General features: G+C 45.2%; 7 protein-coding genes across 7 annotated transcripts; 5 read left to right on the forward strand and 2 right to left on the reverse strand.

Annotated features, from left to right (window-relative positions):
* Positions 1-986: 986 nt before the first annotated feature.
* On the forward strand, positions 987-1,298 carry ATNIH1004_006859 (uncharacterized protein; the record flags this gene model as incomplete). The annotated part of the gene is made up of 1 exon (XM_033571486.1): positions 987-1,298. One exon carries the CDS (start codon positions 987-989, stop codon positions 1,296-1,298), a length of 312 nt encoding a protein of 103 aa, XP_033424801.1.
* A 1,041-nt stretch (positions 1,299-2,339) lies between these two features.
* Positions 2,340-3,551, reverse strand: ATNIH1004_006860 (uncharacterized protein; the record flags this gene model as incomplete). Its single annotated transcript, XM_033571487.1, has 3 exons — positions 2,340-3,011; positions 3,109-3,396; positions 3,465-3,551. The coding sequence occupies 3 exons, from the start codon at positions 3,549-3,551 to the stop codon at positions 2,340-2,342; spliced, it is 1,047 nt and encodes a 348-aa protein (XP_033424802.1).
* Positions 3,552-4,056: 505 nt separating this feature from the next.
* On the forward strand, positions 4,057-4,741 carry ATNIH1004_006861 (DUF1993 domain-containing protein; the record flags this gene model as incomplete). Its single annotated transcript, XM_033571488.1, has 2 exons — positions 4,057-4,075; positions 4,281-4,741. The coding sequence occupies 2 exons, from the start codon at positions 4,057-4,059 to the stop codon at positions 4,739-4,741; spliced, it is 480 nt and encodes a 159-aa protein (XP_033424803.1).
* Positions 4,742-7,988: 3,247 nt separating this feature from the next.
* On the forward strand, positions 7,989-9,125 carry ATNIH1004_006862 (MBL fold metallo-hydrolase; the record flags this gene model as incomplete). Its single annotated transcript, XM_033571489.1, has 1 exon — positions 7,989-9,125. The coding sequence occupies one exon, from the start codon at positions 7,989-7,991 to the stop codon at positions 9,123-9,125; it is 1,137 nt and encodes a 378-aa protein (XP_033424804.1).
* Positions 9,126-9,532: 407 nt separating this feature from the next.
* On the forward strand, positions 9,533-10,008 carry ATNIH1004_006863 (uncharacterized protein; the record flags this gene model as incomplete). The annotated part of the gene is made up of 2 exons (XM_033571490.1): positions 9,533-9,560; positions 9,617-10,008. 2 exons carry the CDS (start codon positions 9,533-9,535, stop codon positions 10,006-10,008), a joined length of 420 nt encoding a protein of 139 aa, XP_033424805.1.
* A 960-nt stretch (positions 10,009-10,968) lies between these two features.
* Positions 10,969-11,995, reverse strand: ATNIH1004_006864 (aromatic alcohol reductase; the record flags this gene model as incomplete). The annotated part of the gene is made up of 3 exons (XM_033571491.1): positions 10,969-11,593; positions 11,661-11,911; positions 11,960-11,995. The coding sequence occupies 3 exons, from the start codon at positions 11,993-11,995 to the stop codon at positions 10,969-10,971; spliced, it is 912 nt and encodes a 303-aa protein (XP_033424806.1).
* A 540-nt stretch (positions 11,996-12,535) lies between these two features.
* On the forward strand, positions 12,536-14,122 carry ATNIH1004_006865 (uncharacterized protein; the record flags this gene model as incomplete). The annotated part of the gene is made up of 4 exons (XM_033571492.1): positions 12,536-12,566; positions 12,616-13,218; positions 13,765-13,799; positions 13,877-14,122. The coding sequence occupies 4 exons, from the start codon at positions 12,536-12,538 to the stop codon at positions 14,120-14,122; spliced, it is 915 nt and encodes a 304-aa protein (XP_033424807.1).
* Positions 14,123-15,327: the final 1,205 nt, after the last annotated feature.

Here is a 15,327-nt window from a genome sequence, read left to right on the forward strand (position 1 = left end):
AGTATAGAGTGCGGTTAGTCCGGTTAGTCTTCAGATTTAAATTAACACCGCCACTGTTCTGACCTACGAAACAGAGATGGAAATGAAGCCAGATCAACTCTATTCGATACCTGCAACGAAAATACTAAGCATGAAGAAGAAAGGAAGAGGATCGAGGTAAGCAATGGAGTAGATATTCCCATATACTACCACGCTCCACCGCTCCTCCACGACCAGATATAGTAAATAGAACAAACAACGAACAACGCAAACCAGCTCTGCACAGTTCGTCTCAACCACCTACTAACAAAAAGTACTTTAGGTACAATTATAACCCGCGATACTCTTAATGATTTAAAAACCTAACCGCCTTTATAAAATACCTGTACAGAAGTAGTAGGGAACATAGCACGTTAATTAGAAATAATAATAGTTATCTTGAGGCTAAATTCGCGAAAGAAATTAAGCCTTTCACGTTGTCACGAGTTAAGTTACACGAGATAACAAGTAATGGCAAAAAGTGGAATATATCATGTAGGAGCCAGATACATCATTTAAATATTATATGGTGCAATTTCCAGGGGTTATTATTTACAAAAAAACCAAGAGATTAGAAATTTGATGGTTTGGTTGTCTCTGCTCTAGTACAGATAAAACCAGTTGACCACATAAATGGTACAAGATGACTAATCTTCGTAACGCTTTATATAGTAGCGAACGCCTTTTAGTCTGAGCACCATACTGGTTTCAACCTGTGACAAGAGACCTCACTAATAATTATATTTTATGTACTAACAGTAGCATTAATATGGTAGCGTGTTTAGATATGGAATATAGAAACTCGAAAAAGGTAACTATATCCATCTGGCGTCCAGTATATAACATACGAGATGGGGTCGAGGTGTTTGAAGCATACACTGAGATGAATTAAAAGGTATGCTTCTAGCCTTATTCATGCCTCTTCTAGGGTACCGTTTGCTTACTTAGCTAGATTTTCTGAACCAATTATGGGCAGCCCTCAGAGGCAAACTCTGCGTTTAAATCTGAAGGATTTTACAACAGTGGATCTGACAGAGAGCTACCGAGGCCTATACAACCAAGAAATTGTCATATCCTTGAAGCAGTTCTATGGATTTCTTTCGCGAGCTAAGTTAAGACAGGAGACCGGGAAGCGACATATCGGCTTTACCAACCATGCCCGCCGAGGAATTCAGAAGTGTCGTCGACCTGCTGCTCCAGATTCGGACACTCAATCCGAGGAGTTGGAAATAAAGCGGCGTCGTTACAATGATAATGAATACTATCCCAGCGACATATAACAATGGAGGGCTATACTTACTGTCATATTTGACAAGTCCAGGCCGGTCAGACGGGATATTGGATGGGGAGTTACTGTACAACATTTTCTCCATTAACTACCACAACCACATTTGTTATCGATAATTACCTTTCATTCCAGCCCAACAAAATCCAAATAAAATATTAAAAGAATAGGAAACAAAAACATACAACAGCCGGGATTCGCTAGTAGGAGACCACCAGCAAATCCCCGCCGCTGTATGTACGACTTCTCCTTTTTGCCTGTTGGGTTTAGGGCTCTTGCCTGTCTTCAGGCTTTCAGGTGATGGGTCCTGAAGCTCTCTAAAATCACTGCCAAGCCTGAGTTACTGACGTAGCCCTTTCGCTCTGCCCCTCTCCCACTGATGCCGTTCAAGCGTTGGGAGCGTCATAGGCATCTTGTTGGACCGCCACCTTCTTCACCAGTATGCCTTGTAGACGAAGTACGGAGTATATACGAAGGCTGTTTGTTGCTGCTCTGTTCATCTTATCTTATTCCTGTGATGGCATAATCTGAATAGTAGCATTCATAATAAGCATAATATATCATGCGTGATACACAACTCTGGAGCGTTTATATCACTATTATTCTGACACGCATTAACCCTACTGGGTCAGCTACACATATAGTTGCAACAGCTTTCGGTATGCATTGTGTTTCATTCCCCTCCCTGATCATGTAGCGAAATAGCTCAATCTGAAATATCCTCCTAAAACTAAATTGTCGATTTATTTTCTCAGATTGAATTGAGGGAAATGTATTTTTCAGTTTAAATACCTTCCCAAGGCCGTCAAGATTAATCTCACAAATCTCAGGTTCGAAAGGTGCACTGCCTCTAAACCAACAACCATCTCATACATCTTTATTGTATCACTCTCCCCCTCCATAATTTTCCCCTTGTTTCCTCGTTTTTGGTAACTTGGCTTAACTGTGAGCTTTAAAGAAAGCCAAGGGTAGAAGGTAGGGGAAGACAGCTAAACAAGACCAAACATCACGACATAAAAGTTACCTTAGAAACAGATTAAATATTTCCTGGATTGATCCGGAATCCGTCGCCTCTGAGGATTTCCTTCAGACAGGATTCAAAAGAGATCCTCTTGAAATCGGGGTACAGCTTAGTCCCATCTAAGTATCCAAGATATGCAGCGTATGATGGGTGATTATCACCACGAACATACATACTGTACTGGTACTGGGCTACTATCACTTCAAATCGAGCTTTATAATCAGTGGGATTGTGTAAAAGCGTTGCCTTCGCCTCTTCCATGTTTGCTAACATCTGGTTGGAGTCGACCTGTATGCATAAGGCTCTTAGGTCAATCTGTCGTGCTGCTAAATGGGGGCTATTAACAAGACTAACATGATCGTGGAATTCGATTTGTTCTCCTGAGAGCTTCCCTAAGAGCTCTGCAGCCCCCTGTTGGCTAACTAGTTCCCCATAGGCAAATACCTTTTGATTTAGAGTCCTTGGGTCGCGAATGATTCGTGCAACATAACGGCCTATATCGCGAAGGTCCGTGATAGCAGTGGCTAAACCTGCATTACCGTATAGCTTCAGGGGCATTTTAATTGGTATAGCATAGTCCACTCGGCCAGACGGGAGTCGGGGATAAGATATCTGATACCAGAAGCCTACGTCGATTATTGTGTAAGGAACATAGGCCTTCCAAAGATGCTGGTATACAGTCTCCTTCTGCATGTGTATAGTTGAAAATGGGGCGTGAGCTTAATATCTCATGGGCGTCCAAGACAGAACAGATAAGAATGCTTAAAATGGAGAAGAGACACACCTCATCCCTGATGTCCATTATTCCCCCTGCTGGCGCCACTGTGATGAAACCGCAGGGCACGAATCGCTTCACGCCGGCCACTTTTGCAGCATCAATCAGTCTTAACTGGCACAGTTGTGCGTCAGCTCCTATTGCACTGATCACGATATCAAAGCGAGTCAGTATATCGACGATGGATTCAAAGTTGTCCGTAGTGATATCTGCGATGCAAATGTCCACGTTTCTATCTCTAAGAGACTTCACCGCAGGCTTACTTGAAGACGAAAGGCGAACAAGGACCGAAACATGCTGCACACAGTAAGACTTCTTGTAGCTCTTGTTCTGGGCAGTCATACAGTATATAGGTAGGAACTTACAAAGCCACCATCCTCAAGAAGTCCATTTATAATCGAGCCACCAGTGGTTCCGGTGGCTCCAAGAAGAATGACTTTATCACGACCCATCAAGCCTTGAAGATTAGGAGGAAATATCAATATAGCTTCTATTCAGCGATACTCGGCAATATCGGCTATAGAGCCTGTTGATATGAGTTCCAGTCCCACCAGCAGGAGCATGATGGCTGTCTTTCAACTCACTAAAGCACTATGGTACCACGTTGTTATTATTACAAATCAAAACGTATCGCTATACTGACATCGAAGTATGTGGAAATGATTGTCGCAATTTTATCCTATACTCCGAATATATGGTATAGGGTATATTATAAATCATATAATATCCGGACCCGGAGCTTTACTGTCCATGTTAACTAACTGATAATCGATTACATAATTGCTCAATTTTGGTATCAATTACTGAACAATCCATTGCGGAGAATTTATATGTCGATTTCTCATAGGCCAAATGGGGCATAAACTCGTGAATTCTTAAAACTTGAATTTATTGGTAATCGGAAACGACCAGATCCGAACACCGAGTGGCAAGAAGGACGTGGTCGCTATACGTGGAATGCCCGCTTTCCGGTTACGTTAGTTGATCCCACTACTACTTATCACCCCATCCCATCAGGATATTTGTCCGCAGTGTATCTATCTCCCTCTCTCATTGCCAACCCGAACCCATCATCAATCCACCCACCCTCACCCGGGCAGTTATCCATTCACTGGTTAATATGGTTTATTCTCTTTACGATGGGACTATCGTAATGGCTAAGAGCGCCCTCAACTCTCTAGCCCACATCTTGCGCCAAGCTGAGCAATATCCCAATGCCGCCAATCTACTTGCCGCACGTTTGCGGGACGACATGAAACCGTTGACCTCTCAAATTCACATTGCCACCCAGGTATCAGAGAAAATGCTCGCCAGACTGACCGGTCGGGATCCTGTGATCTTTGATGAGAACCTCAAGTCGTTTGCGGAAATACATGAACGCATCGAGAACGCGCTGAAAGCACTCAGCGATGCCGACAAGGATGTTGTCAATCGGTATGGGGAAGAAGTGTCACCTACCACGTTAGGCCCGGACAAGATCCTATCGATCAGCGGGGCCGCATTTGCCAACGGCACAGCAATGCCTAACATATTTTTCCATCTCACTATCGCGTATGCGATCTTGAGAAAGGAAGGCGTGCCGTTAGGAAAACGGGACTATATCATGAGTTTCGTCGCCCCACAAATTGCCAGAAGCCAATAATAAAAAGGGAAGCGTGTCTATGTTAGGAGAATTGGGGGATAACAACATAGCCAATGACTGTTAGACTAGCTTTATCTATCGCGCGAACCAAGCTTTCTGTTCAGTAACCTACCGGCTTGATCTTCTGCCTACAAATAACACACCGGTTTTGATATGGTGAAGCATGAAGACTATTTCGGCAGCATCGTCAGATAACAAATTCAGCGGCCGAATCCATCTCGTTCATAAGTTCGAGCCAATTGAAACCTTCCAGGAAAACTTTTTTGTCCCAATCGACCCCAGGATGTGTGGTGGTATTGACTATCCTTATCATCGGCAAAGACACGAAATTTGAACCCGTAGGTGTTTCGTAAAGTCGTCCGTTTGCCGCGACTTTCTTTCTCACGCAAAGAGAGCATGATTCCAAAATATGACGGATGGGGCTGACTTTAATGGCTTGACCGTTTGGCTGAGAGTAAAATGCTTCTTGTCCACAATTTTCATGCCATTGCAGAAGAGCGCTAACCACAATAGACAATTTCAACCATACTTTCTTGTTCTTCGTGGTTGTGTATTGGCTGGCAAGCGCATCAAACTTGCCCTTGACGGCACTGCCAAGTTCCGAAAACTGGCTCCGGCTTTTACAAGAGCACGGTCCCAGACTACGGAGGAAGGTAAACAAATCAAACACGAGAGGAAAACAAAGCCCTGCAGCAGTAAAAGAAAGGTCGGAAAGGTTAAATGTGGATATTCAGAAAGAGGCATTCCAATAAAACGCTCCAGGAGGGTTTTCGTGTCGTTTAGAAGGCTGCAAAGTTCCGAAATACTGTGATCGGCTGATTGTCCACGAGTACTCTTATCAAGAGCTAGTGCGTAACTCATGACCTTAGAGAATTTTGCTGCAGAGCTAGTTCTAGGTGAATATTAGCTTCCTTTGATGCCAGGCGGGGAGACGAAACCGACGTATGTCGCTACCACTGTTACGAGAATAAATTTCCGCAATACGATCAGCGACTACTTGAAAGGATTGACCGAGCATGCGAGAGGCCAGTGCGCGTGACGACTCAATCGCATTCTTCGTCTCAGAATCTAAGCTGTTCCTGACGCGACTATTGAACAGACATCGACAAGCATTTTTAGGTTCGTGTCTGTCGGATATTCACCTCCGTGTGCAAGCAGTGAAGTGCAGTGATCAACCCAAGCCGGGTTGAACGAAGGTAGCGTCCTTCTCAACATCATCAAAGAGCAGTTTAGATAGAAATGGCCCAAATAAGCGCGGCGCTCTGCCCTTGTAATCACGGCCATTTCACCAATTGTTTCGTCTTCTTTGAAGCCATAACAGTCGGAATTCTGGATTGTAAAGTCATGGATTCCTAGTTCCGTGGCGATCGAATCTGCCAACTGTAGGAAAAAATGAACCTGTTTAATGTCGTACCTTGAGTCGCGATGAAGCCAAGCAATGTGGATGATGAGACTGTAGAAAATCCAAAGTCAAATCCCTGTTTATGACAGCTCGTTGACTAATTGCTTTCACACTGCTACTCTGAGAGGCTCCTGAATGTCTGGTTGATCATCGACAGTGACCGCCACGATCGAAAGAAAGATGAAAGCTCCTTTTCAAGGACCCAGGCACTAGCGACAGGAGGGACTATCACAAATGGAAACTGCAGCATTTTCTTATCCTTGTAAACTTGCAACAGCTCCTCGGCAATTTTGGGGAGGATAATGCCACTTCCAGTTGCGCATGAAATCGTTGGAGACAGTGTGTCGAGTCCGGTGGCTGTTGCATGGATGGCCAATGCGCGCTGTCTCTCGAGGGATAAGAGTTGATTGCGGATATCCTGTCCACTTCCTGCTTAATTGTTTCAATGCGACTATCTTCCAGAGTCAGGTTGTCTTGAAAACCTACTAAAAATGTTCATTCAACCGGTTGACCGTAGTTCAACTAATTGGAAACCTAACCTGGAGGTTGTCAAGATGATAGAGCAATTTACGATAAAAACAGGGACGCTGCAGTTGAGATAGTGAATCGATCCTAGAGGGGACATAAGGGAAAGGAAAAAAAAAAAAAGACACACAAGGTGAAGTTATCACGAGGAACCCGGCGAGACGTGCATGACATGTACGACCTAGTCAGCGACGGTGGTATGGACTTGTAGATAATGCTATCTAAGGGGTCTACATGCAGCCTATGGTCGCGAAAAGCCTGAGGAATAAATCAAAAAAAAAAAAAAAAAAAAAAATATCAAATATTTATTGTCGTCCGTTTTAGTACTATTACGAAGTTAACAATGCGAACAAAACACAATCTTTTATGCGGATATCCGTTTCCATCCTGGAAATTCAGACCTTGTGTTCCGTTCTGGGCAGCTATTTGGGGCAAAAGACGCAGCGATCTTATACGTTTAGAGCGGGATTTCGAAGCCAAAAAGAATGGCTATACTGCAAACTCTTATCTTGCTCTATTGGAGGAATTACTGCCATCTATCTGGGAACCCGGTCTTATTTTCATGCCCGACAATGCTCGCATTCATTCAGCGAAAAAGGTTACAAAACGGTTACAAGTAATGGTATATAAGTAATGGAATGGCCGCCATACTCTCCGGATTTAAACCCGATTGAACACATGTGGTTTCCACCCAAAGAAGGCGTCTTCGATGTGAATCCCAACATTGAATACTGCAAAGGAGCAACTGAGAAGAAGGAAGATATCTTATGGGACGCTTTATAACAGTCATGGAGCCAAATCCGCGAGGATATTCAAGATGCTTTAATAAAGAGTATGAAAAAGCGTGTTGAGGCGGTTTTGGAGGTAAAGGGTGGTATACCTAATATTGACTGATTTTGGCGCTTTTTTGTATATTTTTATAATTTTTGGTTTTTTTTTTTTTTTTTTCATATATATATGCTTAAATCAATAGAACACCTCATTTGTTGTAAAATATATAGGTGATATATAAGTGATTTGTATTGGGGGTGAACCATGGTTGGGTTGCCCCGTTACCAAATTACTATGCAAACTTTTATTCCCGACATATCATAGTGGAGCATTTTAACTAACTATGGCATTAAGTCAGAGTGACTCAACCTGAGCAATTAGACAATTACTCGCGGCCAATTTGCCGATTGCCACGGTCTGGTGCAATGCGGCGCACTGGGTCTATTTATAGAGACTAGTAGGCCCTATTGAGTTCAATTTATCTAAACTCCGGTTAAGTACATAATCTCAACCAAATTTATTCACACGCATATCAAATTGCCTACCGTCATGGCCGGCAATGCATTTGATATTCCCGACTCCGAGCACACGGTTCTCGTTTCCATTATCGACACTACAAGCCAGATCTCCATCGAGACTGATAAATTGTTCGTTCCACGGCGCCCAGGCCATGACTACCTGAGGGTACCAAACTACGCCTTTCTCATCAAACACCCTGAACTTGAACGCGCCATATTATTTGATCTGGGTCTTCGTAAAGACTGGTGGAACTCTGCTCCAGTTGTTCGGAATGTCCTTCAGGAAGGCCAATCTCATGTATCTGTCCAAAAAGACATTCGAGAAATCCTGGAAGATGGTGGTGTTCCGATAACTACTATTGATACAATGGTGTGGAGTCACTGGCATATCGATCACATCGGTGATCCAAGTCTCTTCGACACTAGTGTCAAGTTGGTTGTCGGTCCTGGTTTCAAGGAACATATCTTGCCTCCATATCCGCCCAATAAGGACTCGATGGTTCTACAAAGCGATTTTGAAGGCCGTGAATTGGAAGAACTCAATTTTACAGAGAACAGCCTCAAAGTCGGGCGTTTCAATGCTATTGACTACTTTGGAGATGGCTCGTTTTACTTTCTCGACGCTCCTGGTCACTCTATCGGTCATATTGCTGCTCTCGCACGAGTCAAGTCAGCACCAGATAGTTTTATTCTAATGGCAGGAGACGGGTGTCTCCATGGTGGTCAGCTTCGACCTAGCCACTGCCTACCACTCCCCTCCGCCATCACTTCAGATACTTTGCTCCTCAACACTGATTTGCCTTCAGGCGATTTAGCACTTGAGAAATTGCGTGCACAAGGGGACATGAGAATCCCTTTTTATTCGGCAGCGAGGGGCGGCGTCAGTTTCAACGCGGATGATGCGAACACGACCATCAAATACCTTCAAGATGCAGACGGCAGAGATGATATCTTCGTCGTCTTCTCCCATGACGATGTGTTGCTAGATGTTGTCGATTTCTTCCCTAGCACTGCAAATGAGTTTATGCAGAAAGGCTGGGTGCAAAAGAGCAAATGGGCATTTCTTCGAGATTTTATCAAATCCGAGGCAGATACAGATGACGGCGGTAGAGGCGGACATCATCTCTCATTGAGGAGTGAAGGATATGGTGGAGAAGGTGCGGAATGAGGAGCATTTCAGCATGTTTATGCTACGGATGAGTCTGTATTTCATCGAGTGTTAACGTGATGGCGTTTCGGCTGCGAGAAAGGCGACTGTGTGATGGGCAGCTGGCGGGTTGTTCGACGCGACGTCCATACTTGATCTCACCACAGGGCCCTAAGGAAGCATATGCTGTGTTGAGAATCTCGGGGAAGAAGCTATGTCGTGAGGTGCTAGGATAACGGTGACTAGATAGTATATTGAAACTATCGTGCGATCTAGTATCGCATGGTGAGTATGTTCAACTATCTAGGAGAGAGAGCGTAGACAAACGCTTCCTCATGTCTACGTGTCCCTAAGCCCCTGAATGTGATATATCAGATAGCTACGGGACTAGGATATCCAAAGGTGCCTTAGGCATCCTGACTTCCAACATGCTGATTAATTTTGAGCCGAACCTTTGTGTGGCCATGCCGTAGGAATCCACAGGCACGAAAGGAACTGATGCGTGTTTGCAGTCGCCTATCAAGCGACCATCCCCTATCTTCTCGAGCAGAATGACACTACAAGCACCTGGACGCTGTGCACAGGCGCAAGCAGAGACAATGGGAGTCGCGTAGCAGCCAGCATAACACAGGGCACGCTATTTTCCCTGGCGAACGTGGCATGTCTTGACAACGCGGACACGAATATCCGCTTCAACGAGATCTATCTCGGCTGGTTTGTGATGGCAAGTGATGCAGCGGACCCGTACGGGACAATGAAATCGTCGGCGTTTGCAATTGCGTACGAGAGGATCTTGGCCCTCCCGGACATCAAAGGTTGCCGCGTGTGGGTGTGCCAGCCGGAGGATTTGAGGGAGTTGAGGTTCACGAAGAAGTTGGAGCAGGTGGCGGGTAGTGTGATTTAGAGTCGCTATTGTAGTACCGGTTTGCATCATGAGGTATATAGGGGCATTCTTCGCCAACGGTAATGCATTCATTATCTGGTATGTCCGCTCCTATTCCTGTAGCTGGAATATTATTGATCGATGTTTCACTTTCCTATCATGGCTTGTCCGGACGACGGTCATAGATCATGAATCCTGAATTATTCAGACTCAACACAATTAACCCTCACTGTATTCAAGATGTTCATGATTCAGCCGGTAGCATGCCGGTGCATGCCCGGCGCTCTACGGAGGCCTCGAAATCGCCGTATTTGAGCTGTTTGGCGTACAGGGGGTATGCAGAGACTTACCGTGAACAGTCCGAGGTCATGCGTTATAGCAACGTCCCAAATGAGTCCTAGAATGAGAGATGTGGAGGTGGATACGAAAGCATGTTACAGTGCACCGATATAGACCGAAGGTTCTTCCTCCAAGTCAGCAGCAGAATGGTCGCCAAACACGCCCATCCACAGATCCTAACTATTATTTGGGAAGCTCCTCATGTCCTCATTAAGTCGTTCGGAATTCCACTTCCTCTAGCTAAGACTACCAGGTGACTACTTCAGATTAAATTACTATTGGGATGGCCAAACCAACTCCAGCACCAATCTTATCCTCCTCAATAGTGGTTGGAGCCCTCTGCAAATATTACTCAGAACAAGGACTTTTCTGTCAGAGAGAGGGCTGAGTGTACACATATTTTAAGCTAATTTAGAGTTACTTGATATTCAGTCAACCGCGGTTTGACGGCGGAAAGTTGGGTCTCGCGTCATCGCAATGTTATACGGTCCTAACTAGTCACTGAAGGTTGTCGAAAGCGATACGTTATCTGATGTTGATATAGGTTTAACAGTTTATTGATTGGATTCTGAATAACATAAATCTTTCCTCTTTCGATATCATTCAATTGACAAGATGACGTTCGTGAAAAACATAATGACTTCAACTTCCCACTGCTTTGTGGGCGATTGTCTGAATCAGCCCTGTCACCTTCTCCACATTCCATTCTTCCAGTCCCAAGAGGGAATTATCATCTCTTGCCCAGGGGTGTGCAAGTGCTCTGGTAGCTAGGCAGTACTGGATTTGCACTACAAAGCTTGAATCACTAATGTTACCGGTCTTGAGATCCGCAAACGCATTTTGTAAAAGTGGTTCCATGTCGTTATACGTGGCTGTCCATCCCTCATTGCCCAAAACCTCTTTTGCTGCGCCGAAAAGTTGATTTTGCGACATGAACACAGAGTGAATATAGACCGGCCGGTTCAGAGTTTCTTGTGGATGCAAAAGCACATTCGCAGTTGCTTTGCCAACATCCTCTAACGTCGTCCATGGAACAACGTTGTTTCCATCACCGAAGATGAAAGCTGTCTTTTCTTGGAAGTTCAGACCAGCAAAGCCAGTGGAGAGACACCAGTCAAGAAAAGCACCGCAAGCTACCAGGGTGTAGGTTAAGCGGCTGATAGCCGCTTGTTTCTTCACGGCCTCATAAGAAACCTTCTTTCGGCTGAATACAGGCATATCGTGAATGCCTGGTATTTCAGGATCGAGTCCAAAGTCGCTGGTGATACTGGTAACATGTTGAAACCGAGTATTAGCCAATGATAACTTGTTATAAAATTTATGGGCTCACGAACAAGCGATAAACCCCAGCCTTGGCCGCCGCGTCAATAAGTCGGAGTGGTGTGTCAACCTCAGGCGAGAAAGTAGTATCGATAACTGCGTCTTGTCCGGCGATAGCAGCAGACAATGACTTCACCGAAGTAAAGTCTACAACTTTCACGCGAACAGCGGCCGGGAAGGGTTTGGAACTGCGACTAAGCACCGTTACATTGAATTTGAAATCGAGTAATGCATCGAGTACCCGAGCTCCGACATTTCCACTAGCCTAACAGCTTGTTAACTTAGTCAATATAGTGTTTTATTTGACCTTTACCCCGGCAATAGCCACATTCTTGATTGCGTGTGACATTTTCTTTTTGACGGGATTATTTGCAGTATGGCGTTTGAAGGGAAGATGGTTGAGGGAAAATAGTGAACTATAACCACAGGAATTGGTTCTTATTTAAACAGTCTGAATACGCAGATATGGTGAGTAGCGCCTTTGGCGGCGAGCCTGGAACGGACTTCATCGGAGATCGAGGATCGAGAAGCAAAGTGTGCACCCTGTCACAAAAGGACATTTTGGGATTTGCCTGAATTTCCGATATAAAATGTACATATATCTGAATACACTCTGGGATGCATGGCTCTCTGCCTTCCACATTCACGAAAAATTCCACCGGACTCCGAACTAAATCCGAATATGAAAAACCGATTATCTCCGTGCTTCCCACGATTCTATGGATGGGGGCTGGAAAGGAGATATGATGCAACTATAAATATCGTAGACTTTTTAATGGAACATTTTCTACTCTAATAAATTCACGTCAGAGCCATACAATAACTCCAAATCACTCAAGTTTTGAATCCACCTTGTTATTTCCACAGATTCTATTGTTTTAGCAGTACAATGTCTGAATCAATCATTGTCCTTATTACTGGTATGATTTCAGTTGCGTCAGATAATTTCACAGTTCTCACTCCACATAGGTGCCAATTCAGGTATCGGCTATGCAACAGCTAGAACCATTGCATCCCAGCCGAACTACCATGTAATAATGGCCTGCCGAGATCTTTCCAGGGGACACGAGGCGTGTTCTCAACTCAAAACTGCGGGCATTCATGGAACGCTTTCTGTTCTTCAGCTGGATGTTGAAGATGACACTTCGATCTCCAAGGCCTTCGACATTGTTTCAAACCAATTCGGGCGAGTCGATGTCTTCATCAGTAATGCAGGCACAACTTCGCCTGGTTCTGTTGGACGGGATAAGATCGGAAATATATTCTCAACAAACGTCTTTGGTGCGATGCTTGCTACAGATGCTTTCATTCCCCTTCTGGTTCAATCCCGCCGTCCATGTCTGATCCAAATATCAAGCAGATTGGGCTCGCTGGCACTTGCATCCGATCCACAGAACGCGAAAAGTTCTGAGACGTGGGATGAATACCGTATGAGCAAAGCTGCGTTGAATATGATGACAATTCAAATGCATAAGCGACTTAAAGACCAGAATGTCCGCGTTTTTGCCTTTTGTCCGGGTCTTGTGCGATCAAACCTGAGGGGTGTTTCCGAAGAAGCGGTCAGTGCTCAAGGTAATGCTGGCGATCCTATGGAATCGGCGAAAGCAATCATGGAGATTGTAGTCGGACGGAGAGATGAAGATGTCGGCAAATTTGTTCACAAAGATGGATGTTACCCTTGGTAGCTCTTTGCTTCTTAAGATACACACGGGGGCTAGAAATAGCGCGAATTAGTAGCCGCGATGAGCTGATTCGATGACAAGTGGTATGGGTGCTTAGCCTATCTCTCACTATTCTATATTTTTCAATGCTAACTGGCCATTCGCAACTCGGCAGAGTTTAATTTTTCCATTAGCTCAAACTTAGTAGCAAATACTTTCTTGCCCACCCCGCTCCCTAGTCCGTGAACCACTAGGATGTTATGGCCTACAAATGAACTCATAGATGCGGAATAAATGAATTGGTTCGGTGCCTGCAACCAGGACTAGGCGAGAGGAAGGAGGGGAAGTAGGTGGAGGTGAGGGAAATCCTCCTGAAGCTACATACTGCCACCCGCCACCGCTTTCCCGCAGTCAAACAGCGCAAACAAACATCTGACAAATGACATCACCGTGTTAGTTGAGGCGTTGGTGCTCAACCTCCGAGTCCTCATGGTACCCCCTCGAAAATGGCTGTCCTTAGCCATTGCAATTGTCAAAACATCTGTATAATCATTGTTATGGCGCTTAAGGTCGATGATAAGCAGAATTGGAAGTCCAGCGATGTAATTGCAGAGGACATGGTGACTCAAGACCATGCGTTACCGGTCGTGAAACACCTACAAGAGCAGTTGACGCTCGCCAATGGTCGCACCGACCCGGTCGTCTTGAAATTTGTTCTCCCACGTGCTTCTGGAGACGTGGTCAAGGTTGGTTTTCTGCCGCAGCGACTAGAGTGTGTTGGAAGCCATGTGAGCAATGTCATGAGCTTTCTCTAGCCTTTACAGCTTATTTTCCCGCCACCAAGGGATGGTGCTGGCAATGAGGGGCTCAACTAGGGATATCATCTGCTGTGGCCTACGGAAACGAACCATCGACGTGTTGGTGGTTGGGTACGTTCCTTCGTAAGGCGCGCAAGTGTAGAAGCCTTCACATCATATAATAAACCCGCCATGGGGCTGCCGATCGAGTTCAGTAGCATGCCTGGCCTGTCCCAGCTGCCCTAAGGAAGTGGGTAGCCTATACAGAGGGAAGGGGGGTGTAAAACGTGTATAATTTTAGTGTAAGTGTCAGATACGAGCCACAGTGATGCATATGTAGACAATTAGATACATCAGAAGTGTCTCCGTGAATCTATGATCTCCTAGTCTAGGTTAGCTATATTCTTGTGACGGCCTTGGAGCCCATTCTAATCCTACAATGGGCATTCTATATTCTAAAGCAAGGGCAGAGCCAGGTGCAGAGGACAAACCAGATGTCTACAGTTGAGTGTCCAACATAGGCAACTGCCCTTTCCAAACTGTGTCCTTTCGTGAGGGCGTACAGCTACTCATACTTACTGAACTCCAGCCTACCGTTCATGTCTTTGAGTAACGCATAGCCGCTCTGGAGAGCGGCGGCATAGAGGTTGGCTCTTCATCGGGTGCTGCCGCAGTCCTGATGGTGATAATGACTCTGGCGCGCGCCGGGTCAAATTTAGTTTGTAGTGAATCCCTTTGCAGAGGAAAATTCCACCAGTTTAAGAACCTCCTGCCCTCTATCGGGATCGAAGTGAGATTCATCAAAGCCTGGTATATGTCCGATGACATCCAAGCCCTTATTAGCAAGAACAGGTGTTTGCTGAAACCATCGGTAACCTCCGGTTTACTCTTGTCGACTTTGAAACACTGTCCCCTGCAGCTCATGACAATGGCCTCCGGTTAATTGAGAGTCTACTGTGCATGCCACCACCCCTTTGTTCACTAAGGTGTAGATTTAGGTAGATCCTACATTCGCCGCCGGAAGTTATTTCTGTCGCCCCTTCGATATCATCATCCACTCGGCCGCCAAGTGTATTGCAGGCCATGGAACCAGCGTCGGCGGTGTAGTCATTGACGGTAGCGAGCGCTATATCAGAGTGGCTTATCGTTCTCACTCGACTTTCTTGTTTATGTAGATATTCTAGGGTAAACCCACGTAATATCGCAAGCCACCTGTGTTTGTC

The sequence above is a fragment of the Aspergillus tanneri genome (assembly GCF_003426965.1).
Source record: "Aspergillus tanneri strain NIH1004 chromosome Unknown AapTan_7_pilon_pilon_pilon, whole genome shotgun sequence".
Lineage (NCBI taxonomy): Eukaryota > Fungi > Ascomycota > Eurotiomycetes > Eurotiales > Aspergillaceae > Aspergillus > Aspergillus tanneri.